Source organism: Oncorhynchus masou, chromosome 24 (genome assembly GCF_036934945.1).
Source record: "Oncorhynchus masou masou isolate Uvic2021 chromosome 24, UVic_Omas_1.1, whole genome shotgun sequence".
Taxonomy (NCBI): Eukaryota; Metazoa; Chordata; class Actinopteri; order Salmoniformes; family Salmonidae; genus Oncorhynchus; species Oncorhynchus masou.
The window spans coordinates 103,944,954-103,972,892 of record NC_088235.1 but is presented as its reverse complement, the minus strand read 5'-3'; the positions used below and the strand labels follow the sequence as shown (position 1 = coordinate 103,972,892).

Sequence of the window (27,939 nt, the reverse complement as noted above, 5' to 3'; positions counted from 1 at the left end):
TGACAAGGCGCTCCTCTTTCAGTAACACCTGTCTGAACCAGCCGGTTGACAAGATGCTCCTCTTTCAGTAACACCTGTCTGAACCAGCCGGTTGACAAGGCGCTCCTCTTTCAGTAACACCTGTCTGAACCAGCCGGTTGACAAGGCGCTCCTCTTTCAGTAACACCTGTCTGAACCAGCCGGTTGACAAGGCGCTCCTCTTTCAGTAACACCTGTCTGAACCAGCCGGTTGACAAGGCGCTCCTCTTTCAGTAACACCTGTCTGAACCAGCCGGTTGACAAGGCGCTCCTCTTTCAGTAACACCTGTCTGAACCAGCCGGTTGACAAGGCGCTCCTCTTTCAGTAACACCTGTCTGAACCAGCCGGTTGACAAGGCGCTCCTCTTTCAGTAACACCTGTCTGAACCAGCCGGTTGACAAGGCGCTCCTCTTTCAGTAACACCTGTCTGAACCAGCCGGTTGACAAGGCGCTCCTCTTTCAGTAACACCTGTCTGAACCAGCCGGTTGACAAGGCGCTCCTCTTTCAGTATCACCTGTCTGAACCAGCCGGTTGACAAGGCGCTCCTCTTTCAGTAACACCTGTCTGAACCAGCCGGTTGACAAGGCGCTCCTCTTTCAGTAACACCTGTCTGAACCAGCCGGTTGACAAGGCGCTCCTCTTTCAGTAACACAGCCACTGCTTTAGTCATTTGCGAAGAATTTGAAAGATTTTCATATCCATCCTGTTCTCCCACAGCAAACAAAACATCCTCCACCTTCACATTCAGCTCCTGCATACACCTGAAACCGTGGCAGAGAGACAAGGACGGCTTTTCCACGTGAGACGCCATCCCCACTCACACCCCCACTCACACCCCCACTCACATCCCCACTCACACCCCCACTCACATCCCCACTCACATCCCCACTCACATCCCCACTCACATCCCCACTCACACCCCCACTCACATCCCCACTCACACCCCCACTCACACCCCCACTCACACCCCCACTCACATCCCCACTCACAACCCCACTCACATCCCCACTCACATACCCACTCACATCCCCACTCACACCAAACAAGTCACCAAAGCGACTAACTCACCCAACAATGTAGCCAATGTTACCACTAAAATAAATCACATAGAGCTTTCCTGCAGTCAATGACCAAAAGCGACCTCTTTGGCCTCGTGGGTGGACTGTTATTCATATTTTACAGTGACCACCTTTGCCGTGTGGATGGGGGCATCATCATCCTATGGGGTCATAGCCATGGTAGCCAAAATAATGGCCTGCCCAGTATTTTTATACATGACCCTAAGCATGATGGGATGTTAATTGCTTAATTAACTCAGAAACCACAACTGTGTGGAAGCACCTGTTTTCAATATAATTTGTATCCCTAATTCATTTAAATGTTTCGGCAGTTACCTGTAGATGTTCGTACAATAACAGACAGGCTGTTTAAAATGGCAGCAGCAATCAAAATGTTTACCACACGTTGGTTTCTCACTCCTCTAATTTCCTCACAGTCACTCCAGCTGAGAGCAATGTGGGCCAACAAACTATGTGTGTGTATGCGTGTGTGTATGTGTGTGTGTATGCGTGTGTATGCGTGTGTGTGTGTGTATGGCATGTGTTCAGGTTGATGATTATGTGTGTTTGAAGTAGAACATGGGGGGGGGGCCTGGAAGACAATGCTGAGCCTCTGGATACAATTACAACACAACTGAGCTCATTAAATTGTGTGGAAACCCTCAACCCTCTCTCGCTGCAAGCTAGCTGGCACATACAGTACACGCAGACACACACACACACACACACACACACACACACACACACACACACATACACACACACACCCTGGCGTATAGCACAGAGCTAGCTAAGGCTCCCCAGGGCCTTAGTCTGTACTTCCACAAGACTTAATGAGATCAATGTGAGAAAGTTACACAGCAAGGACAGAGAATAAGACAGTGTAATGAATTAATAACCCCAGTTTACAGCCTAGTCAGCCAGTTAAAGACACTGTTATTTCCATGGGATTCCCAGTCCATTAAATGAGTTCTCTATACTGTGTAAAAGGGACGTTGAGATACACAGAGCATACAAAAGGAGGACACGTTCTCTTTCCGTGACTACGACTGACCAAGTAAATCCGGGTGAAGGCTATGATCCCTTATTGATGTCAGTTGTTAAATCCACTTCAGTCAGTGTCGATGAAGGGGAGGAGACACGTTAAAGAAGGATTTTAAACCTGGACTGTGTAGCTATGTGTGTCATTCAGAGGGTGAACGGGCAAGACAAAATATTTTAGTGCCTTTGAAAGGGGTATGGTAGTAGGTGCCAGGTGTACCGGTTTGTGTCAAGAACTGCAACGCTGTTGGGTTTTTCAACCTCACCTTTCCTGTGTGTATCAAGAATGGTAATACCACACAAAAGACATCTAGCCAACTTGACCAACTGTGGGAAATATTCGAGTCAACATGGGCCAGCATCCCTGTGGAATGCTTTGGACACTTTGTAGAGTCCATGACCTTACTATTTGAGGCTGCAACTCCATGTTAGAAAGGTGTTCCTAATGTTTAGTAGACTCAGTACAGACTGGCTGAGGGAGGGGATGTTGTGTTGGTTAGATAGTTGTGGCTCTGCCTCTGCATGTGGTAGTAATAGGATTCTGTATCCAATATTATTTGGGCCAGATCGGTGCGTTTTGTAAGCAATGTACAGTAATTCAAGTCAGGCATTTTCTCAAATGTCAGTGACGCTCCTCAGAACAATGGTGGAATACACAGAGCAGAGGTTCACCATCAAAGGCCACACTGTTGTGTATTCTCCCTACTGAGTTATGTGTCTCCATGAGAGATATGTGTGGTAGGGGACTCTATCTTCAATTCTATCTTCTGGGCCAAAACACAACAAGAAGGAAAAGAGAGGGGGAAGAAACTAACTGCATATCTCATCTGTTCTTGGAGGACGTCCAACACTTTCATCTGTCCGTGCTCCACTACATGTGTTCCACCTCTAGCCATCGCAATCAATAGCCATCACAGACACGTGGAGGCCCCTGGCCTATCAGAGTCAATGGACAGAGACAGACTACGAGCTCTCTGTGCCAAGACAGGAGACAGCTCAGTATCATGGAGATAAAGCTATTGGACCTGGGCCAGAGTGATCTCATGGTAAATAACGCCTGAACAAGTTTTAGTAACTGTCAACATGTGATGAGAATATTACGAACAGAATAGAATCAGCTTGATATTAATTATTTAAATAGCGTGCAATTTTCTGTGACTGGGAAGTCAAACATATTTAATCAACCAAAGCATATTGCTAGAATATCAGGATATCACAATAATATTATGACTTTGTAGTTTATACGTCTACTTAGAAACCTCCTGGCACGTCTTCTACAGTAGCTACTAAGACATATAGGACTCCTGACCTATCTATCCTACCTTGTTGTTTGTTGGCAGCAGCCTTCTGTCCAGGGGAGTAGAATGCAGACAGGGCACTGAGGGAGCTGACCAGCTGGCTCTGGATGGAACTCATCTTAGACGGCCCTGACCTCCCTGCTGATTTGCCCGTTGAAGGCTTCCCCTGCCCGGCTGCAAGCTTCTGGGTGCTGGGGCTGGAGTTCTCCTGCTTGTCCGGCTTCTCTTGGCTGCTACCCAGCTGGGCCCACTGCTCGTTAATCAGCCCTGTGAGGCGTGTTACTACCTGGCCTAATGCTGGGTTGGAGCCCCGACGAGGGTCCTGGGTCTGAGGCTGGGCCTGGGGCTGTACAGACTCCTTCTGACCCGGTTGAGGCAGGGCCTGGGGCTGCACAGACTCCTTCTGACCCGGTTGAGGCTGGGCCTGGGGCTGCACAGACTCCTTCTGACCCGGTTGAGGCAGGGCCTGGGGCTGCACAGACTCCTTCTGACCCGGTTGAGGCTGGGCCTGGGGCTGCACAGACTCCTTCTGACCCGGTTGAGGCTGGGTCTGGCTGGAAGAGGGAGTGGGTGCTGCTACTGGGCTCTCTGGGACTACGGGAGTTTCTTTCACCACACTAACAGTGTGGACCAGGGGACAGAGACAGGGGAAAGAGACTTCTGTGACCACACTCTCTTCTGTGACCACACTCTCTTCTGTGACTGCATTGTCTTCTGTGACCGCATTGTCTTCTGGGACCACACTCTCTTCTGTGACCACACTCTCTTCTGGGACCACACTCTCTTCTGTGACCACACTCTCCTCTGTGACCACATTGTCTTCTGTGACCGCATTGTCTTCTGGGACCACACTCTCTTCTGTGACCACACTCTCCTCTGTGACCACACTCTCTTCTGTGACCACACTCTCCTCTGTGACCACACTCTCTTCTGTGACCACACTCTCCTCTGTGACCACATTGTCTTCTGTGACCACACTCTCTTCTGGGACCACACTCTCTTCTGTGACCACACTCTCAATGACCATACCCTCTGTGGTCATACTCTGTTTAAGCACACTTTCAGTCATTGTCATTTGTTCAACTGCATTCTCTACTACCACTTCTTGTCTCTTTGTTACCATTCTTTCTGTGTCAACATTTTCTGTGACCACATTCTCTGTGACCATACTTTCTGTGTCCACACATTCTATAATCACAAAACCTTCTTCAGTTACTGCACTCTCAGTGATATCCCCATTTTTGATAGCACTTTCTGCAACCTCAATTTCTGCTCCAGAAATTTCTGTGACCGCACTTTCTATGGCTGCACTTACTATAGCTGCACTTTCTATCTCTATAGCTCTATGTGGAGTATTGCTAGTCTCTGCTCTGTCTCTCTCTGTCTCTGTTTGCTGGTCTGCACTCTGTGCTGCCTCTGTCTCTGTCACCTGGTCCACTGTACTCACTCTCTCTGTCTCTGTCCCCTGGTCCATGCTGTTAGCCCTGTGTCTTGCTGGTCTCACTGGACGTACAGGTGCTGTCTGTGTCTCTGTCAGCTGGTTCATAGTATCCACTGTCTCTTTCCCATGGTCTACACTAACTCCTGCCTGTATTTGTGTCTCTCTACACTGGTCCACACTGTTAGCCCTGTGTCTTGCTGGTCTCACTGGACGTACAGGTGCTGTGTCTGTCATCTGGTCCACACTGACTACTGTCTGTGTCTCTGTCCCCTGGTCTAATATGTCTCCAGGCGGTGTCTCTGCCACCTGGTTTACAGTGTCCATTTTCTCTGTCTCTGTCACCTGGTTTACAGTGTCCACTTTCTCTGTCTCTGTCACCTGGTTTACAGTGTTCACTCTCTCTGTCTCTGTCCCCTGATCCACACTGTTGCCCCTTGGTCTGACTGAGCATGCAATAATCATCTCTGTCTCGGCCACCTGGTTCACCGCTTCCACCCTCTCCGTCTCTGTCCCCTGGTCCACACTGTTAGCTCTTTCTCTGATTAAACATATCACTATCCTCTCTGTATCAGTCTCCTGCTCCACCATATCAGCCCTCTCTGACTCTGTCCCCTGGTTTATAATGACCACTCTCTCGGTCTCTGTCTGCTGGTCCACACTGGTCCTCCTACTTGTATGTCTCTCCCCACACACCTCCTCCTTTCCCTCTCTCCCTCCCTCGCTTAGCTGAAGTATCCTCTCCTGCTTCATCCTGTTGTCCTCTACCTGTTGTCTGAGGAGACTGTTGGTTTCCTCCAGCTCTTCACTAGCCTGACTTAACTTAGCCTCTAGTGTTACTAGCTTAGCCTGGAGCTGTTCGATGCTGAGGAGATCCCCTTCACCACTGACTCCCTCTATGACTTGCACAATCACTCCTCTCTCTGAAGGTTCTGGTGCTTTCTGTACTGTAACGTCCTCTGATAGCTCTGCTGTTTTCTCTAATGGATTCACTAATGCCTCTCTTTGTCGGTCTGGTCCCTCTGATGCCTGTGCTGCTAAAAGCCTATCTGCTTCTGCTTCTTGTGCAGTACTTCTTAAGGATTCCTGTTGTGTTTCTGTCTCTGACGCAGTGCTTTCTGCTCTCCCGGTATCAACTACTGCTCCAGACCCCGGCGGCTGAGGATCAATGATCTGAGCCGGAGAGGGCGAGGCACGTTGTGGGGGGGGTGGAGCCTGGGGCTTGGTTTGGGCCTGCAGCCTGAGGATCAGATGCTCTCTCTCCTCCCTCAGTGAGCAGATCTGGGACTTGAGCTCTGGGATGGTCCTCACCATATCCTCCAGCTCTCTGACCCTCTTCAGGGCCGCGGTGATCTGCTGGTGCAGCCCCGACCTGTCCTGGGGCACAGCGCGGAATACGTTCTCAGATGAGCCGTTCTCGGTTCTCTCGTCCCCGGACTCGGAGGCCTTCCTGTGAGGGATGGTAATGGGCATGCTGGATGTCCGGAGGAGGTTGGGCCTCTCCAGGGGATTCTCGGCTGACACACCAGTCCCTGCCTCCTCCCTGGGCCTGGCCAGGGATAAGCCACTCCCCTGCGCCCTGCTGCTCTGGCTCTGCCCCCCCGCCATACCACTGCCTCCATCACTGGCTCTAAAATCCAAGAACTGCTGGACCTCTGTGACTCTGCCCCGGGGCTTGGGTCCCAGAGTAGAGGTGGAAGACCAGGTGTCCTTGGGGGCCGATCGTGCCCCATGCCCAGGCAGGCTGAAGTTCCTGGGCAGGGTGCTGAACTTAGGAGGACCCCTGGCCTTGCGCTGGATGTGGACCCGCTTGATGGTATTGCCTTTCTCGATGTCGTCCACATATTTGAGGAAGTCGAGGTCCAGGTGGAAGCCGTAGGGGGTCTCTACAGAGTAGGGAAGCTGCTTCTTCTGACCCCCACCTCCACTCTCTCCTCCGGCCTTAGGGTAGCCATTGGCTGAAATATGAAGAGAGGGTTTTTTAGTATTCACACAGATTCCCATGCATTCAGGGATTTGTTGTAGAGTACTCTCCGACCATAGAAGAGAAAGCAAAACATGAAGCACATCCCAGTATCCCATTAGTTGATAACACACTACAACCTGTGTATATATTGATATGTATATGATAGGGTTGCTAGGAATAGTATATGATAGGGTTGATAGGGATAGTATATGATAGGGTTGATAGGGATAGTCTTTGATAGGGTTGATAGGGATAGTCTTTGATAGGGTTGATAGGGATAGTCTATGATAGGGTTGATAGGGATAGTCTTTGATAGGGTTGATAGGGATAGTCTTTGATAGGGTTGATAGGGATAGTCTTTGATAGGGTTGATAGGGATAGTCTTTGATAGGGTTGATAGGGATAGTCTATGATAGGGTTGATAGGGATAGTCTTTGATAGGGTTGCTAGGAATAGTATATGATAGGGTTGATAGGGATAGTATATGATAGGGTTGATAGGGATAGTCTTTGATAGGGTTGATAGGGATAGTCTTTGATAGGGTTGATAGGGATAGTCTTTGATAGGGTTGATAGGGATAGTCTATGATAGGGTTGATAGGGACAGTATATGACAGGATTGATAGGGATAGTCTATGATAGGGTTGATTGGGATAGTATTTGATAGGGTTGATAGGGATAGTATATGATAGGATTGATAGGGATAGTATATGATAGGGTTGATAGGGATAGTCTTTGATAGGGTTGATAGGGATAGTCTATGATAGGGTTGATAGGGATAGTCTATGATAGGGTTGATTGGGATAGTCTATGATAGGGTTGATTGGGATAGTCTATGATAGGGTTGATAGGGATAGTCTTTGATAGGGTTGATAGGGATAGTCTATGATAGGGTTGATAGGGATAGTCTATGATAGGGTTGATTGGGATAGTCTATGATAAGGTTGATTGGGATAGTCTATGATAGGGTTGATAGGGTTGATAGGGATAGTCTATGATAGGGTTGATTGGGATAGTCTATGATAAGGTTGATTGGGATAGTCTATGATAGGGTTGATAGGGATAGTCTTTGATAGGGTTGATAGGGATAATCTATGATAGGGTTGATTGGGATAGTCTATGATAAGGTTGATTGGGATGGTCTATGATAGGGTTGATAGGGATAGTCTTTGATAGGGTTGATAGGGATAGTCTATGATAGGGTTGATTGGGATAGTCTATGATAAGGTTGATTGGGATAGTCTATGATAGGGTTGATAGGGATAGTCTTTGATAGGGTTGATAGGGATAGTCTATGATAAGGTTGATTGGGATAGTCTATGATAAGGTTGATTGGGATAGTCTATGATAGGGTTGATAGGGATAGTCTTTGATAGGGTTGATAGGGATAGTCTATGATAGGGTTGATTGGGATAGTCTATGATAGGGTTGATAGGGATAGTCTTTGATAGGGTTGATAGGGATAGTCTATGATAAGGTTGATTGGGATAGTCTATGATAGGGTTGATAGGGATAGTCTTTGATAGGGTTGATAGGGATAGTCTTTGATAGGGTTGATAGGGATAGTCTATGATAAGGTTGATTGGGATAGTCTATGATAGGGTTGATAGGGATAGTCTTTGATAGGGTTGATAGGGATAGTCTTTGATAGGGTTGATAGGGATAGTATATGATAGTGTTGATATGGATAGTCTATGATAGGGTTGATAGGGATAGTATATGATAGGGTTGATAGGGATAGTATATGATAGGGTTGATAGGGATAGTATATGATAGGGTTGATAGGGATAGTCTTTGATAGGGTTGATAGGGATAGTCTTTGATAGGGTTGATAGGGATAGTATATGATAGGGTTGATAGGGATAGTATATGATAGGGTTGATAGGGATAGTCTATGATAGGGTTGATAGGGATAGTGCACATTAATCAACATTTCAAGAAAAGGGACTACTGTGTCTACAGCACCAGAGCTGTCAGTAATTGCATTTCTTTCAGTTTTAGTATTACACTGTTGCTATTTCGCTCTTCAACCAAGGACCGACTGAAGAGAGGAGGATGATGATATTCAGCCACAATACCATTTATTATTAAAACCAGCAACTAATGCGTTTTGGCTCGTTGCCTTCATCAGCTTGTTGCCTTACAGTTTTAGTATTCACAGTCCCTCCTATATAGATGCAGCCAGGGACAGGATGTACACTACATTACTTTGCATAAACCCTATAAGAGTCTAGGATGTAATTATCTTTCTGTGATTAGGATGAAACACATTTACACTCATTAGTATGCAAAACTCAACTCAGCTTAGCTTTGCTTATGTCAACGTACGTTCGATTACAGGCTCAAAATGGCTAGAAACAAAGCACTTTCTTCTGAAACTCGTCAGTCTATTCTTGTTCTGAGAAATGAAGGATATTCGATGCGAGAAATTGCCAATAAACTGAAGATCTCGTACAACGCTGTGCACTACTCCCTTCACAGAACAGAGCAAACTGTCTCTAACCAGAATAGAAAGAGAAGTGGGAGGCCCCGGTGCACAACTGAGCAAGAGGACAAGTACATTTGAGTGTCTAGTTTGAGTAACAGACACCACACAAGTCCTCAACTGGCAGCTTCATTAAATAGTACCCACAAAACACCACTGTCAACATCAACAGTGAAGAGGCGACTCCGTGATGCTGGCCTTCTAGGCAGACTACCCCTGTCCAGTGTTCTTTTGCCCATCTTAATATTTTATTTTTATTGGCCAGTCTAAGATATGGCTTTTTCTTTGCAACTCTGCCTAGAAGGCCAGCATCCCGGAGTCGCCTCTTCACTGTTGATGTTGAGACTGGCAATTTCTCGCATGGAAAAGCCTTCATTTCTCAGAACAAGAATAGACTGACGAGTTTCAGAAGAAAGTTATTTGTTTCTGGCCATTTTGAGCCTGTAATCGAACCCACAAATGCTGATGCTCCAGATACTCAACTGGCTAACAGAACGTGCCATTGGAACACAGGAGTGATGGTTGCTGATAATGGGACTCCTTTCTAGATATTGTAGACATTCCATTAAAAATCAGCCGTTTCCTGCTACAATAGTCATTTACAACATTAACAATGTCTACACTGTAATTTCTGATCAATTTGATGTTATTTTAACGGACAAAAAACAAGGACATTTCTAAGTGACCCAAAAACCTTTCAACGGTAGTGTATGCATAATGAGACAGGCGGATAGTGTTTAGCACAGCAAGAATATTAGGAAGAGAAAACTCTTGTTCGCTACCCCTTCCTCTTACCCCTGACCCTTCAATGATTGCAGCTCTGTAAGGTGGAAGCAATATAGTGCAAGCCAGTGGAGGCTGCTGAGGGGAGGACGGCTCACAATAATGTCTGGATTGGAGCCAATTGGAATGGCATCAAACACATGGAAACCATGGAAACCATGTGTTGGATGTATTTGATGCCATTCCACTGATTCCGCTCCAGCCATTATCAGGAGCCCGTCCTCTCCGACCTCCTGTGCCTGAAGCTTTACCACTACACTGCTTTCTTCTCCAGAACCCTCAGACATGCTTTCACACAGGGCTTAGGGCAGAAAGGGATGGATTTGGGAACGACTGTGTGACTTTTAACTTACCACTTTTCCTGTCCATCGCTGTATTAGTTCAGGGTCATGGACTTCTCTGCTGTCAGAGAGTGGGCAACCTGGAAAAGAGAATGGGAGTCTGTGAGCAACTGAAATAACACGGAATATCAACACTGGCCAACTGTTTGTAATACAACCTCTGTTTTGTTTTAAATAAGAGACATTTTTTTTTAGATGAGAAGAGCATATGTGAAATGACTTGTTGTGTTGTAGCAGCTACCCGTGATAGTCTGTTTGTTGCTAATGAGAGAAACATCCTGTCCACAACCTCTCCACTGTGTCATTGTCTAAAAGAGTGAGAGAGACCCTCGGTGGCCATTAGAAATCACCACAACACTGACAAGGGCTACAGTTTCATCCAACTAATTAGGAAAATGTTCCATCTGGGTGCCATTTTGTGTGTTTTGTTCCAGTTGGAGCTGCCAAGAAACTGAAGCCCGCGGCTTTTTATGAGGGGCCTTGCATGAGGAAATTGGGATGGAAAAAATCAAATCAACAAAAAACAAAAATCACATTCTTGGTGAACAACAGGTGTAGACTAACAGTGAAATTCTTACTTATGGACTCTTCCCAACATTGCAGAGAGGAAAATAGAAAATAATAACACAAGGAATAAAAACAACTCAGAGATTTGGGTCAAAACTTTCAGAGGTTTATGCTTTTAAATGTAATATCCAATACTACTAATAATACACAGTAAAGGCAAGGATGTTCCCAAAGCCTTCCCAGGCTTTAAAGATTGAACCCGTTTAAAATAGCACACCCTTAGGCCTGCAGCAAAATATAAATCGCTAAACAGTTGAGCAGATAAACACACAATTCCCATGTAAATTAGTGCGGGTGAAAGAAAAAGAGCTCGTCAGAGCTCGTCGTTCTCAAAGCCTGTTTTAGTGAGAGATGAAGTGTAAACTGGAACCTGGCAGACAGGAGTGAATTCCAGTGCAATAAACAACTTTATGAGTATTATCAGAGCATGCAATTCAAATCAAACCCTTATCTAATCTACTTATCTATGCTACTTACAGTGGGGAGAACAAGTATTTGATACACTGCCGATTTTGCAGGTTTTCCTACTTACAAAGCACGTAGAGGTCTGTAATTGTTATCATCGGTACACTTCAACTGTGAGAAACGGAATCTAAAACAAAAATCCAGAAAATCAAATTGTATGATTTTTAAGTAATTCATTTGCATTTTATTGCATGACATAAGTATTTGATCACCTACCAACCAGTAAGAATTCCGGCTCTCACAGACCTGTTAGTTTTTCTTAAGAAGCCCTCCCGTTCTCCACTCATTACCTGTATTAACTGCACCTGTTTGAACTCGTTACTTGTATAGAAGACACCTGTCCACACACTCAATCAAACAGACTCCAACCTCTCCACAATAGCCAAGACCAGAGAGCTGTGAAAGGACATCAGGGATAAAATGATAGACCTGCACAAGGCTGGGATGGGCTACAGGACAATAGGCAATCAGCTTGGTGAGAAGGCAACAACTGTTGGCGCAATTATTAGAAAATGGAAGAAGTTCAACATGACGGTCTATCACCTTCGGTCTGGGGCTCTATGCAAGATCTCACCTCGTGGGGCATCAATGATCATGAGGAAGGTGAGGGATCAGCCCAGAACTACACGACAGGACCTGGTCAATGACCTGAAGAGAGCTGGGACCACAGTCTCAAAGAAAACCATTAGTAACACACTACGCCGTCATGGATTAAAATCCTGCGGTGCACGCAAGGTCCCCCTGCTCAAGCCAGCGCATATCCAGGCCTGTCTGAAGTTTGCCAATGACCATCTGGATGATCCAGAGGAGGAATGGGAGAAGGTCATGTGGTCTGATGAGACAAAAATGTAGCTTTTTGGTCTAAACTCCACTCGCCATGTTTGGAGGAAGAAGAAGGATGAGTACAACCCCAAGAACACCATCCCAACCATGAAGCATGGAGGTGGAAACATCCTTCTTTGGGGATGCTTTTCTGCAAAGGGGACAGGACGACTAAAACATATTGAGGGGAGAATGGATGGGGCCATGTATCGCGAGATCTTGGCCAACAACCTCCTTCCCTCAGTAAGAGCATTGAACATGAGTCGTGGCTGGGTCTTCCAGCATGACAACTACCCGAAACCCACAGCCAGGGCAACTAAGGAGTGGCTCCGTAAGAAGCATCTCAAGGTCCTGGAGTGGCCTAGCTAGTCTCCAGACCTGAACCCAATAGAAAATATTTGGAGGGAGCTGAAAGTCTGTATTTCCCAGCGACAGCCACGAAACCTGAAGGATCGGGAGAAGGTCTGTATGGAGGAGTGGGCCAAAATCCCTGCTGCAGTGTGTGCAAACCTGGTCAAGAACTTCAGGAAATGTATGATCTCTGTAATTGCAAACAAAGGGTTCTGTACCAAATATTAAGTTCTGCTTTTCTGATGTATCAAATACTTATGTCATGCAATAAAATGCAAACTAATTTTTTTGTTTTAGATTCCGTCTCTCACAGTTGAAGTGTACCTATGATAGAAAATACAGACCTCTGCATGCTTTGTAAGTAGGAAAACCAGCAAAATCGGCAGTGTATCAAATACTTGTTCTCCCCACTGTATCTATCCTACTTATCTATTCTACTTATCTATCCTACTTATCTATGCTACTTATGCTATCCTATTTATCTAACTACTTATCTATGCTACTTATGCTATCCTATTTATCTAACTACTTATCTATGCTACTTATGCTATCCTATTTATCTAACTACTTATCTATGCTACTTATGCTATCCTATTTATCTATACTACTTATGTTATTCTACTTATCTAACTACTTATCTATGCTACTTATGCTATCCTATTTATCTAACTACTTATGTTATTCTACTTATCTAACTACTTATCTATACTACTTATGTTATTCTACTTATCTAACTACTTATCTATGCTACTTAAGCTATCCTATTTATCTAACTACTTATGTTATTCTACTTATCTAACTACTTATCTATGCTACTTAAGCTATCCTATTTATCTAACTACTTATGTTATTCTACTTATCTAACTACTTATCTATACTACTTATGTTATTCTACTTATCTAACTACTTATCTATGCTACTTAAGCTATCCTATTTATCTAACTACTTATGTTATTCTACTTATCTAACTACTTATCTATACTACTTATGTTATTCTACTTATCTAACTACTTATCTATGCTACTTAAGCTATCCTATTTATCTAACTACTTATGTTATTCTACTTATCTAACTACTTATCTATACTACTTATGTTATTCTACTTATCTAACTACTTATCTATGCTACTTAAGCTATCCTATTTATCTAACTACTTATGTTATTCTACTTATCTAACTACTTATCTATACTACTTATGTTATTCTACTTATCTAACTACTTATCTATGCTACTTAAGCTATCCTATTTATCTAACTACTTATGTTATTCTACTTATCTATGCTACTTGTATCAATCCTTATGATTGCTTTCTCACCTTAAATGTGTTTTATCATCATAATGGAAGACTTTAGGCTCTTGAACACTTTCCTGAGCTTTTCTTATTACCTTCCTGCAGCTTGGTACCATCACAACCCCTTAATAATGCACAAAGAACAAAACACCTTTGAAGCCTAAGGCAAAGAACAAATTGTAAGTGACAATCTCTACTCATTCTGCTTTAATGACTTTGGGGAGAACAGAGGAAGCATCTTTCTACCCGACAACAAATGTCCTGTATCTGTGAACAATACACACTGGAAGGGTGGTGCTGAGGAAAGACTGTGTGCTTAGAGTAGAGGTGGGCTGTTTACCATCAGAGTACAGCACAGGAAGATTTGTATTTATTTTTATTTCACCTTTATTTAACCAGGTAGGCTAGTTGAGAACAAGTTCTCATTTGCAACTGCGACCTGGCCAAGATAAAGCTTAGCAGTGTGAACAGACAACACAGAGTTACACATGGAGTAAACAATTAACAATTAACAAGTCAATAATGCAGTAGAAAAAAAAGAGAGTCTCTATACATTGTGTGCAAAAGGCATGAGGAGGTAGGCGAATAATTACAATATTGCAGATTAACACTGGAGTAATAAATGATCAGATGGTCATGTACAAGTAGAGATATTGGTGTGCAAAAGAGCAGAAAAGTAAATAAATAAAAACAGTATGGGGATGAGGTAGGTAAAATTTGGTGGGCTATTTACCGATAGACTATGTACAGCTGCAGCGATCGGTTAGCTGCTCAGATAGTTGATGTTTGAAGTTGGTGAGGGAGATAAAAGTCTCCAACTTCAGCGATTTTTGCAATTCGTTCCAGTCACAGGCAGCAGAGAACTGGAACGAGAGGCGGCCAAATGAGGTGTTGGTATTAGGGATGATCAGTGAGATACACCTGCTGGAGCGTGTGCTACGGGTGGGTGTTGCCATCGTGACCAGTGAACTGAGATAAGGCGGAGCTTTACCTAGCATGGACTTGAATATGACCTGGAACCAGTGGGTCTGGCAACGAATATGTAGCGAGGGCCAGCCGACTAGACCATACAGGTCGCAGTGGTGGGTGGTATAAGGTGCTTTAGTGACAAAACAGATGGCACTGTGATAAACTGCATCCAGTTTGCTGAGTAGAGTGTTGGAAGCTATTTTGTAGATGACGTCGCCGAAGTCGAGGATCGGTAGAATAGTCAGTTTTACTAGGGTAAGTTTGGCGGCATGAGTGAAGGAGGCTTGATGTTGCAATGATGAACTTGAGGCTGAAACTATGGCACGACATACTGTTCATGGCTAACGATCCGGCAGGGAATGGATGTCAGGTCAGAGCTTTTGAAGGGGAGAGGTGATGATCAGGACAGGTGTGCATATTACTGATGGGATACAGGTGCGGGTGAACATCGATCTCCCAACAAGCTAATTCCCCCGGCAACCAGACAGGGTGCGTTCCAGGACACCGGAAACACACTCCAGGACAGAAACACAGGCAAACACAGACTCAGGAAGCGGGATTCGTGACAGACCTGTTTGTTGACTTGGCTTTCGAAGACCTTAGATAGGCAGGGCAGGATGGATATAGGTCTGTAACAGTTTGGGTCCAGGGTGTCTCCCCCTTTGAAGAGGGGGGTGACTGCGGCAGCTTTCCAATCCTTGGGGATCTCAGATGATATGAAAGAGAGGTTGAACAGGCTGGTAATAGGGGTTGCGACAATGGCGGCGGATAGTTTCAGAAATAGAGGGTCCAGATTGTCAATCCCAGCTGATTTGTACGGGTCCAGGTTTTGCAGCTCTTTCAGAACATTTGCTATCTGGATTTGGGTAAAAGAGAACCTGGAGAGGCTTGGGCGAGTAGCTGCAGGGGGGGGGCGGAGCTGTTGACCGAGGTTGGAGTAGCCAGGCAGAAGGCATGGCCAGCCGTTGAGAAATGCTTGTTGAAGTTTTCGATAATCATGGATTTATCGGTGGTGACCGTGTTACCTAGCCTCAGTGCAGTGGGCAGCTGGGAGGAGGTGCTCTTGTTCTCCATGGACTTCACAGTGTCCCAGAACTTTTTGGAGTTAGATCTACAGGATGCAAATTTCTGCCTGAAGAAGCTGGCCTTAGCTTTCCTGACTGACTGCGTGTATTGGTTCCTGACTTCCCTGAACAATTGCATATCGCGGGGACTATTCGATGCTATTGCAGTCCGCTACAGGATGTTTTTGTGCTGGTCGAGGGCAGTCAGGTCTGGAGTGAACCAAGGGCTATATCTGTTCTTAGTTCTGCATTTTTTGAACGGAGCATGCTTATCTAAAATGGTGAGGAAGTTACTTTTAAAGAATGACCAGGCATCCTCAACTAACGGGATGAGGTCAATGTCCTTCCAGGATACCCGGGCCAGGTCGATTAGAAAGGCCTGCTCACAGAAGTGTTTTAGGGAGCGTTTGACAGTGATGAGGGGTGGTCGTTTGACTGCGGCTCCGTAGCGGATACAGGCAATGAGGCAGTGATCACTGAGATCCTGGTTGAAGACGGCGGAGGTGTATTTGGAGGGCCAGTTGGTCAGGATGACGTCTATGAGGGTGCCCTTGTTTACAGATTTAGGGTTGTATCTGGTGGGTTCCTTGATGATTTGTGTGAGATTGAGGGCATCTAGCTTAGATTGTAGGACTGCCGGGGTGTTAAGCATATCCCAGTTTAGGTTTGGTGGCCTTCCTGAGCCAGGATTCAGACACGGCAAGGACATCAGGGTTAGCAGAGTGTGCTAAAGCAGTGAGTAAAACAAACTTAGGGAGGAGGCTTCTGATGTAGACATGCATGAAACCAAGGCTTTTTCAATCACAGAAGTCAACAAATGAGGGTGCCTGGGGACATGCAGGGCCTGGATTTACCTCCACATCACCCGCGGAACAGAGGAGGAGTAGTATGAGGGTGCGGCTAAAGGCTATCAAAACTGGTCGCCTAGAGCGTTGGGGACAAAGAATAAAAGGAGCAGATTATGTTACAATACACAGGCACTGCATTGGATGGCAAGGCCATCGATCAAAATGACAGCCAATCCACACAGGAACCTGATCTCGGATCAATACCAACCTCTAGCTGGACCGCCTCCACAAATAAACCCCAAACAATAAAGCAAAGCAAAGCAATGTGAGATCTAGAGCAGAACTGTCTCTGTGTTTCCACCCTGTCCAGTCATATCTCTCAGCCCTTTACCAGTCATATCTCTCAGCCTGTTACCAGTCATATATCTTTCTCTCAGCCCTTTACCAGTCATATCTCTATCTCTCAGCCCTTTACCAGTCATATCTCTATCTCTCAGCCCTTTACCAGTCATATCTCTATCTCTCAGCCCTTTACCAGTCATATCTCTATCTCTCAGCCCTTTACCAGTCATATCTCTCAGCCCTTTACCAGTCATATCTCTCAGCCCGTTACCAGTCATATCTCTATCTCTCAGCCCTTTACCAGTCATATCTCTATCTCTCAGCCCTTTACCAGTCATATCTCTATCCCTCAGCCCTTTACCAGTCATATCTCTATCTCTCAGCCCTTTACCAGTCATATCTCTATCTCTCAGCCCTTTACCAGTCATATCTCTATCCCCCAGCCCTTTACCAGTCATATCTCTATCTCTCAGCCCTTTACCAGTCATATCTCTTCCTCTCAGCCCTTTACCAGTCATATCTCTATCCCTCAGCCCGTTACCAGTCATATCTCTATCTCTCAGCCCTTTACCAGTCATATCTCTATCTCTCAGCCCTTTACCAGTCATATCTCTATCTCTCAGCCCTTTACCAGTCATATCTCTATCTCTCAGCCCTTTACCAGTCATATCTCTATCTCTCAGCCCTTTACCAGTCATATCTCTATCTCTCAGCCCTTTACCAGTCATATCTCTTTCTCTCAGCCCTTTACCAGTCATATCTCTATCTCTCAGCCCTTTACCAGTCATATCTCTATCTCTCAGCCCTTTACCAGTCATATCTCTTTCTCTCAGCCCTTTACCAGTCATATCTCTTCCTCTCAGCCCTTTACCAGTCATATCTCTATCTCTCAGCCCTTTACCAGTCATATCTCTATCTCTCAGCCCTTTACCAGTCATATCTCTTTCTCTCAGCCCTTTACCAGTCACATCTCTATCCCCCAGCCCTTTACCAGTCATGTCTCTATCCCTCAGCCCTTTACCAGTCATATCTCTTTCTCTCAGCCCTTTACCAGTCATATCTCTATCTCTCAGCCCTTTACCAGTCATATCTCTTCCTCTCAGCCCTTTACCAGTCATATCTCTATCTCTCAGCCCTTTACCAGTCATATCTCTATCCCCCAGCCCTTTACCAGTCATATCTCTTTCTCTCAGCCCTTTACCAGTCATATCTCTTTCTCTCAGCCCTTTACCAGTCATATCTTTATCCCTCCAGCCCTTTACCAGTCATATCTCTATCCCTCAGCCCTTTACCAGTCATATCTCTATCCCTCAGCCCTTTACCAGTCATATCTCTTTCTCTCAGCCCTTTAACAGTCATATCTCTATCCTCCAGCCCTTTACCAGTCATATCTCTATCCCTCAGCCCTTTACCAGTCATATCTCTATCCCTCAGCCCTTTACCAGTCATATCTCTTTCTCTCAGCCCTTTAACAGTCATATCTCTATCCTCCAGCCCTTTACCAGTCATATCTCTTTCTCTCAGCCCTTTACCAGTCATATCTCTATCCCTCAGCCCTTTACCAGTCATATCTCTTTCTCTCAGCCCTTTACCAGTCATATCTCTATCCCCCAGCCCTTTACCAGTCATATATATATCTCTCAGCCCTTTACCAGTCATATCTCTATCCCTCAGCCCTTTACCAGTCATATCTCTATCCCTCAGCCCTTTACCAGTCATATCTCTATCCCTCAGCCCTTTACCAGTCATATCTCTTCCTCTCAGCCCTTTACCAGTCATATCTCTATCTCTCAGCCCTTTACCAGTCATATCTCTCAGCCCTTTACCAGTCATATCTCTATCTCTCAGCCCTTTACCAGTCATATCTCTATCCTCCAGCCCTTTAACAGTCATATCTCTATCCCTCAGCCCTTTACCAGTCATATCTCTATCTCTCAGCCCTTTACCAGTCATATCTCTATCCCTCAGCCCTTTACCAGTCATATCTCTATCCCCCAGCCCTTTACCAGTCATATCTCTATCTTCCAGCCCTTTACCAGTCATATCTCTATCCCCCAGCCCTTTACCAGTCATATCTCTTTCTCTCAGCCCTTTACCAGTCATATCTCTATCTCTCAGCCCTTTACCAGTCATATCTCTATCCCCCAGCCCTTTACCAGTCATATCTCTATCTCTCAGCCCTTTACCAGTCATATCTCTTTCTCTCAGCCCTTTACCAGTCATATCTCTATCCTCCAGCCCTTTACCAGTCATATCTCTATCCCTCAGCCCTTTACAAGTCATATCTCTTTCTCTCAGCCCTTTACCAGTCATATCTCTATCCCCCAGCCCTTTACCAGTCATATCTCTATCCTCCAGCCCTTTACCAGTCATATCTCTATCCCCCAGCCCTTTACAAGTCATATCTCTTTCTCTCAGCCCTTTACCAGTCATATCTCTATCCCTCAGCCCTTTACCAGTCATATCTCTATCCCTCAGCCCTTTACAAGTCATATCTCTTTCTCTCAGCCCTTTACCAGTCATATCTCTATCCCCCAGCCCTTTACCAGTCATATCTCTATCCCTCAGCCCTTTACCAGTCATATCTCTATCCCTCAGCCCTTTACAAGTCATATCTCTATCTCTCAGCCCTTTACCAGTCATATCTCTATCTCTCAGCCCTTTACCAGTCATATCTCTATCCCTCAGCCCTTTACCAGTCATATCTCTTTCCCCCAGCCCTTTACCAGTCATATCTCTATCTCTCAGCCCTTTACCAGTCATATCTCTATCTCTCAGCCCTTTACCAGTCATATCTCTATCCCCCAGCCCTTTACCAGTCATATCTCTATCTCTCAGCCCTTTACCAGTCATATCTCTATCTCTCAGCCCTTTACCAGTCATATCTCTATCCCCCAGCCCTTTACCAGTCATATCTCTTTCTCTCAGCCCTTTACCAGTCATATCTCTTTCTCTCAGCTCTTTACCAGTCATATCTCTATCTCTCAGCCCTTTACCAGTCATATCTCTATCTCTCAGCCCGTTACCAGTCATATCTCTGTCCCCCAGCCCTTTACCAGTCATATCTCTTTCTCTCAGCCCTTTACCAGTCATATCTCTTTCTCTCAGCCCTTTACCAGTCATATCTCTATCCCTCAGCCCTTTACCAGTCATATCTCTTTCTCTCAGCCCTTTACCAGTCATATCTCTATCCCTCAGCCCTTTACCAGTCATATCTCTATCCCCCAGCCCTTTACCAGTCATATCTCTATCCCTCAGCCCTTTACCAGTCATATCTCTATCTCTCAGCCCTTTACCAGTCATATCTCTTTCTCTCAGCCCTTTACCAGTCATATCTCTTTCTCTCAGCCCTTTACCAGTCATATCTCTTTCTCTCAGCCCTTTACCAGTCATATCTCTATCCCCCAGCCCTTTACCAGTCATATCTCTATCTCTCAGCCCTTTACCAGTCATATCTCTTTCTCTCAGCCCTTTACCAGTCATATCTCTATCTCTCAGCCCTTTACCAGTCATATCTCTTTCTCTCAGCCCTTTACCAGTCATATCTCTTTCTCTCAGCCCTTTACCAGTCATATCTCTTTCTCTCAGCCCTTTACCAGTCATATCTCTTTCTCTCAGCCCTTTACCAGTCATATCTCTTTCTCTCAGCTCTTTACCAGTCATATCTCTATCTCTCAGCCCTTTACCAGTCATATCTCTTTCTCTCAGCCCTTTACCAGTCATATCTCTATCCCCCAGCCCTTTACCAGTCATATCTCTATCTCTCAGCCCTTTACCAGTCATATCTCTTTCTCTCAGCCCTTTACCAGTCATATCTCTATCCCCCAGCCCTTTACCAGTCATATATATATCTCTCAGCCCTTTACCAGTCATATCTCTATCCCTCAGCCCTTTACCAGTCATATCTCTATCCTCCAGCCCTTTACCAGTCATATCTCTTTCTCTCAGCCCTTTACCAGTCATATCTCTATCTCTCAGCCCTTTACCAGTCATATCTCTATCCTCCAGCCCTTTACCAGTCATATCTCTTTCTCTCAGCCCTTTACCAGTCATATCTCTATCTCTCAGCCCTTTACCAGTCATATCTCTTTCTCTCAGCCCTTTACCAGTCATATCTCTATCCCCCAGCCCTTTACCAGTCATATCTCTATCTCTCAGCCCTTTACCAGTCATATCTCTTTCTCTCAGCCCTTTACCAGTCATATCTCTATCCCCCAGCCCTTTACCAGTCATATCTCTATCTCTCAGCCCTTTACCAGTCATATCTCTATCCTCCAGCCCTTTACCAGTCATATCTCTTTCTCTCAGCCCTTTACCAGTCATATCTCTATCTCTCAGCCCTTTACCAGTCATATCTCTTTCTCTCAGCCCTTTACCAGTCATATCTCTATCCCTCAGCCCTTTACCAGTCATATCTCTATCCTCCAGCCCTTTACCAGTCATATCTCTTTCTCTCAGCCCTTTACCAGTCATATCTCTATCTCTCAGCCCTTTACCAGTCATATCTCTTTCTCTCAGCCCTTTACCAGTCATATCTCTATCTCTCAGCCCTTTACCAGTCATATCTCTTTCTCTCAGCCCTTTACCAGTCATATCTCTATCCCTCAGCCCTTTACCAGTCATATCTCTATCCTCCAGCCCTTTACCAGTCATATCTCTATCCTCCAGCCCTTTACCAGTCATATCTCTTTCTCTCAGCCCTTTACCAGTCATATCTCTTTCTCTCAGCCCTTTACCAGTCATATCTCTATCTCTCAGCCCTTTACCAGTCATATCTCTATCTCTCAGCCCTTTACCAGTCATATCTCTTTCTCTCAGCCCTTTACCAGTCATATCTCTATCTCTCAGCCCTTTACCAGTCATATCTCTATCTCTCAGCCCTTTACCAGTCATATCTCTATCTCTCAGCCCTTTACCAGTCATATCTCTTTCTCTCAGCCCTTTACCAGTCATATCTCTTTCTCTCAGCCTTTACCAGTCATATCTCTATCTCTCAGCCCTTTACCAGTCATATCTCTATCCCCCAGCCCTTTACCAGTCATATCTCTATCCCCCAGCCCTTTACCAGTCATATCTCTATCCCTCAGCCCTTTACCAGTCATATCTCTATCCCTCAGCCCTTTACCAGTCATATCTCTATCCCCCAGCCCTTTACCAGTCATATCTCTTTCTCTCAGCCCTTTACCAGTCATATCTCTATCCCTCAGCCCTTTACCAGTCATATCTCTATCTCTCAGCTCTTTACCAGTCATATCTCTATCCCTCAGCCCTTTACCAGTCATATCTCTATCTCTCAGCCCTTTACCAGTCATATCTCTATCTCTCAGCCCTTTACCAGTCATATCTCTATCTCTCAGCCCTTTACCAGTCATATCTCTTTCTCTCAGCTCTTTACCAGTCAAATCTCTTTCCCTCAGCCCTTTACACTGGCCCTACTTATCTTAATTTCAGCTGTTAGCCAGTGACTCACCGGGAGTTAGTCATGATACATCGTATGACTATCATAAGACACACACGATCTGACCAACACATTGTCTCTGCTACCATGGAAACCACACATACGGCTAATTTATCTCGTCGCTGAGGTGTTGCTATGGAAGCAGGGGCATGCATGTCCCTGACACTCCAAATCCTTCATGTGACGCTGGGCAATCTGGTTCCGGCTCGCTGTCCTTGAGGCCTAATTAGCCAATGTGAGCGGAAGAATGCTGTTGATAATTGCTGAGTAAAGCGCAAGGTTGCAGACTCGACAGGCAATTATACACAGCTGGCAGAGCAGAGCAGAGCTGAGAGAACAGCACAGCTAGTTAATTAGATCCTTACTAAAAACACAGGGACAGATGAGAGAGAGAGAGGGGGGGGGAGGCACAGAGAGGGAGAGAGAGAGAGGGGGGGAAGAGAGGCACAGAGAGGGAGAGAGAGAGAGAGAGAGAGAGGGGGGGGGAGAGAGGCACAGAGAGGGAGAGAGAGAGAGAGAGAGAGAGAGGGGGGGAAGAGAGGCACAGAGAGGGGAGAGAGAGAGAGAGAGAGAGAGAGAGAGAGAGAGAGAGCTACACACAGGTTGTGAGAGGAGCAACTGGCCCAGCCCCCACCAACCAAATAAGTGACATTAAACAAATGCTGAGTATTTTATGCTCACACGTGATAGGCCGAGGGTCATGGTAAGATGAGCACAAGAACTCCACCATCCTCACACTACACCCACCCAGGTGGCATGACACAAATTCTATCTTAAAGGATAAACAAATTACATTTGAGAGTTAAAGAGTTTACTTTAATTAAAAAATCTTATTTTTATAGTTCTTGTTGGATTGTGAGTGTTTGTCTCATTTTGAAGGTAAATTAAAAAAAAAGAGTTATAAAATCTGTTTACATTGCATGTTGGAATTTACAAGGGTTGAAGACCTCTGCTTTTGGACTAAAGAGCAGAAACCCAGACTTCCTGAAAGAAATTGATGATGTTGGTATTGTAGTACTACAGGAAACATGGTGTAGAGGTGATGTTTTCACTGGCTGTCCACTAGGTTATAGGGAGATAATCATACCATCCACTAAATGAAAAGGAATCAAACAGGGCAGATACTCAGGGGGAATGCTAATATAGTATAAATCTGAACTAATTAATTCAATCAAATTGATCAAAACAGGAGAATTCTGATCTGGTTAAAAATCAACAAGGAGGCTTCTCGACAGATAAAAGCGTCTTCCTCTGTGCCACATACATTCCCCCTCAGAGTCACCCTACTTCCATGAAGAGAGTTCCTCCATTCTAGAGAGGGAAATTAGTCACTTTCAGGCCCAAGGCAACGTCCTGGTCTGTGGAGACCTGAATGCTAGAACAGCAGAAGAACTATTAACAGTCATGGGGATAAACATCTACCGGGAAGCAACAACATTTCCCTCCCCACAGACCCCCACAGAAACAACTATGACAAAGTGAAAAACAAAAACGGAGTACAGCTCCTGAAGCTCTGTGGAACACTGGGTCTGTACATAGTCAATGGTAGGCTGAGAGGGGACTCTTTTGGTAGGTACACCTACAGCTCTGTGGAACACTGGGTCTGTACATAGTCAATGGTAGGCTGAGAGGGGACTCTTTTGGTAGGTACACCTACAGCTCTGTGGAACCTTGAGTCTGTACATAGTCAATGGTAGGCTGAGAGGGGACTCTTTTGGTAGGTACACCTACAGCTCTGTGGAACACTGGGTCTGTACATAGTCAATGGTAGGCTGAGAGGGGACTCTTTAGGTAGGTACACCTACAGCTCTGTGGAACACTGAGTCTGTACATGGTCAATGGTAGGCTGAGAGGGGACTCTTTTGGTAGGTACACCTACAGCTCTGTGGAACGCTGGGTCTGTACATAGTCAATGGTAGGCTGAGAGGGGACTCTTTTGGTAGGTACACCTACAGCTCTGTGGAACACTGGGTCTGTACATAGTCAATGGTAGGCTGAGAGGGGACTCTTTTGGTAGGTACACCTACAGCTCATCCCTTGGCAACAGCACTGTAGACTACTTCCTCACCGACCTAAACCCAGAGTCTCTCAGAGCCTTCACAGTCAGCCCACTAACACCTCTCTCAGACCACAGTAAAATCACAGTGTATCTGAGAAGAGCAGAACCCAACCATGAAGCATCATGGCCCAATAAATGACATGGTACTAAACAGGCCTATAGATGAAGTGCAAACTGCAGACATCTACCAAAAAGCAATTATTAGCCAAAAAATACAATCTCTCCTGGACAGCTTTTAAGCCTTAACATTCTCCTACAGCAATGAAGGTGTAAATGTGGCTGTTTGGAACATAAACGTTATATTTGACAAATTAGCCTCCTTGGCTAATTTAAAGAAGCATGAGAGCAAACCAGAAATAACAGATAATGAAAAATGGTTTGATAATGATTGCAAAAATCTAAGAAAGTAATTGAGAAATATGTCAAAAACACAGAGAACCAGACAACAAAAATATACGCCTTCAATATGGGGAAACACTGAACCAATACAAACACACCCTAAGAACAAAAAAGGAACACAACATTAGAAATCAGCTGGATGGAACTGAGGAATCCATAGAATCAAACCACTTCTGGGAGAATTGGAAAAAATTAAACAAACCTCATCATGAGGAATTGGCTATCCAAAATGGGGATATGTGGAGAAATCACTTTGCAAACCTCTACAGCAATATAACAAAGAGCCCAGAACAAAAAGATATACAAGAAAAATGACAAATCCTTGAATCAGCATCAGCATCAGAATCCTGAGGAAACCCCAATTACAGAAGAAGAATTCTTGGAAAAACTATGCACTCTCCAACCCAAAAAGACCCGTGGTGCTGGTGATATTTCAAATGAAATGATCAAATATACAGACCACAAATTCAAATTGGCTATACTCAAACTCTTCAACATTATCCTCACTGCAGGTATTTCCCCCAATATTTGGAACCAGGGATTGATCACACCAATTTATAAAAATGGAGACAAATTTGAACCAAATAATTACAGAGGAATTTGCGTTAACAGCAACTTGGGCAAAATTCTCTGCAGTATTATAAATAGCAGACTACATCATTTCCTTGACGAACACAACGTTCTGAGTAGAAGCCAGATTGGATTTCTAAAAAATTAGCGTACAACAGACCACATTTACACCCTCCACACTCTAATTGAAAGCATTTTATTCAATTTGGCACGAAGTTCTTTTTTATAAACTAATAGAAAGTGGTATTGGAGGGAAAACATGATTTTATTAAATCAATATACACTAAAAACAAATGTGCGGTTAAAATTGGCAACAAGAAAACAGACTTCTTCTCTCAGGGACGGGGAGTGAAACAGGGCTGCCCAATAAGTCCAACACTATTTAACATCTACATTAATGAATTGGCAAAAACATTAGAAGAATCGGCAGCACCTATCACCCTCTACAACACTGAAATCAAGTGTCTACTGTACGCAGATTACCTGGTGCTGCTGTCTCCCACTAAAGAGGGGTTACAGCAGCACCTAGATCGTCTTCACAGGTTCTGTCAGACCTGGGCTCTGACCGTTAACCTAAAAAACCCAAATATAATGATATTCCAAAAAGGTCTGGAAATAAGGATGACAAATATAAATTCTATTTGGACACAGTTCTATTAGAACACACCAAAAACTACACATATCTAGGACTAAATATCAGCAACACAGGTAGCTTTCACATGGCTGTGAATGAGCTGAGAGACAAAGCAAGATATGCATTCTATGCCATTAAAAGGAACATCATAATCGAAATTCCAAATAGTATCTGGCTCAAACGTTTTCAATCAGTTATAGAACCAATTTCTCTATATGGCAGTGAAGTATGGGGTCCAATCTCTAATAATGAATTTACCAAATGGGACAAACATCCAATCGATATACTACATGCAGAGTTTTGCAAGACTGTATTGCAAGTGCAAAGAAAAACACCAAATAACGCATGTAGAGCAGAATTGGGTCAATACCCCCTCCTCATTCAAATAGAAAAAAGAGCCATCAAATTTTACAACCACCTAAAAACAAGTGACCCCAAAACATTCCATCACACAGCTCTACAATGCCAAGAGATGAAAAAAGAGAAGAGTCCCCTCAGCCAGCTGGTTCTGAGGCTCAGTTCACCAACCCAAACCAACCCCATAGAACCTCAGGACAGCACTCAGCCAGCTGGTTCTGAGGCTCAGTTCACCAACCCAAACCAACCCCATAGAACCTCAGGACAGCACTCAGAAAATCTGGCCCAACCAAATCATCACAAAGCAAAAAGAAAACTCTAGCACCTATTGGAAAGACACCACAAAAAAATCTAAGTAAACTTCAATGCTATTTGGCTCTAAACAGACAGTACATGGTGGCAGACTTTCTGACCACTGTGACTGATAGAAAACTGAGGAAAACATTGACTAGGTACAGAATCAGTGAGCACAATCTGGCTATAGAGACCGGTCGTCACAGGCCAACCTGGCTGCCCAGAGAGGACAGGCTGTGCTCACTCTGCTCCAGGGTAAAGGTAGAGACAGAGCTGCATTTCCTATTACACTGTTACAAATACTCAGACCTAAGAGAATATTTCTTTCCCAAAATTATAATTCAATACAAAGAATTTGAAACTATAAAAGATGAAGAAAAAATCTAATATTTATTGGGTGAAAAGCCAAAATGTGCAGTTTTGGATGCCAATATGTGTCCTCCTGCCACAACCTGAGGGACAGACAGAAAAGTGCAAAGTAATGTCGATAATATTTCCCATCTTGTTTTGTTTTGTCTTACATACCATGTCATGTGTCTTCTCAGTCATGAGAGAGAGACTGTCTTCTCAGTCATGTTGACACTGGTCCACTACCATTACTTTAATGTATTGTTGTTCTCATTAATATTGTTGTTGTAGTTGTTGATAATGGTAATTTCCACTACTACTAATATTATTGCTGTTGGTCCCACCATTTATTTATATATAAATATACAGTGGGGCAAAAAAGTATTTAGTCAGCCACCAATTGTGCAAGTTCTCCCACTTAAAAAGATGAGAGAGGTACACAACTATGACAGACAAAATGAGAAAAAAAATCCAGAAAATGACATTGTAGGATTTTTAATGAATTTATTTGCAAATTATGGTGGAAAATAAGTATTTGGTCACTTACAAACAAGCAAGATTTCTGGCTCTCACAGACCTGTAACTTCTTCTTTAAGAGGCTCCTCTGTCCTCCACTCGTCACCTGTATTAATGGCACCTCTTTGAACTTGTTATCAGTATAAAAGACACCTGTCCACAACCTCAAACAGTCACACTCCAAACTCCACTATGGCCAAGACCAAAGAGCTGTCA

The 27,939-nt window shown here is 44.5% G+C and overlaps 1 protein-coding gene across 4 annotated transcripts in view; it reads right to left on the bottom strand.

The window, feature by feature from the left end:
* Positions 1-27,939, bottom strand: part of kank4 (KN motif and ankyrin repeat domains 4) — a 205,819-nt gene that overhangs the window by 41,420 nt on the left and 136,460 nt on the right. For all 4 annotated transcript variants that reach the window (XM_064935962.1, XM_064935964.1, XM_064935961.1 and 1 more), the window contains 2 exons: positions 10,442-10,509; positions 3,442-6,813 (listed from right to left, as the gene is read on the bottom strand). In XM_064935962.1, coding sequence (XP_064792034.1) covers positions 3,442-6,813; positions 10,442-10,457 — 3,388 coding nt within the window. In that variant the 5' untranslated portion in view covers positions 10,458-10,509. The remainder of the gene's footprint in view (positions 1-3,441; positions 6,814-10,441; positions 10,510-27,939) is intronic.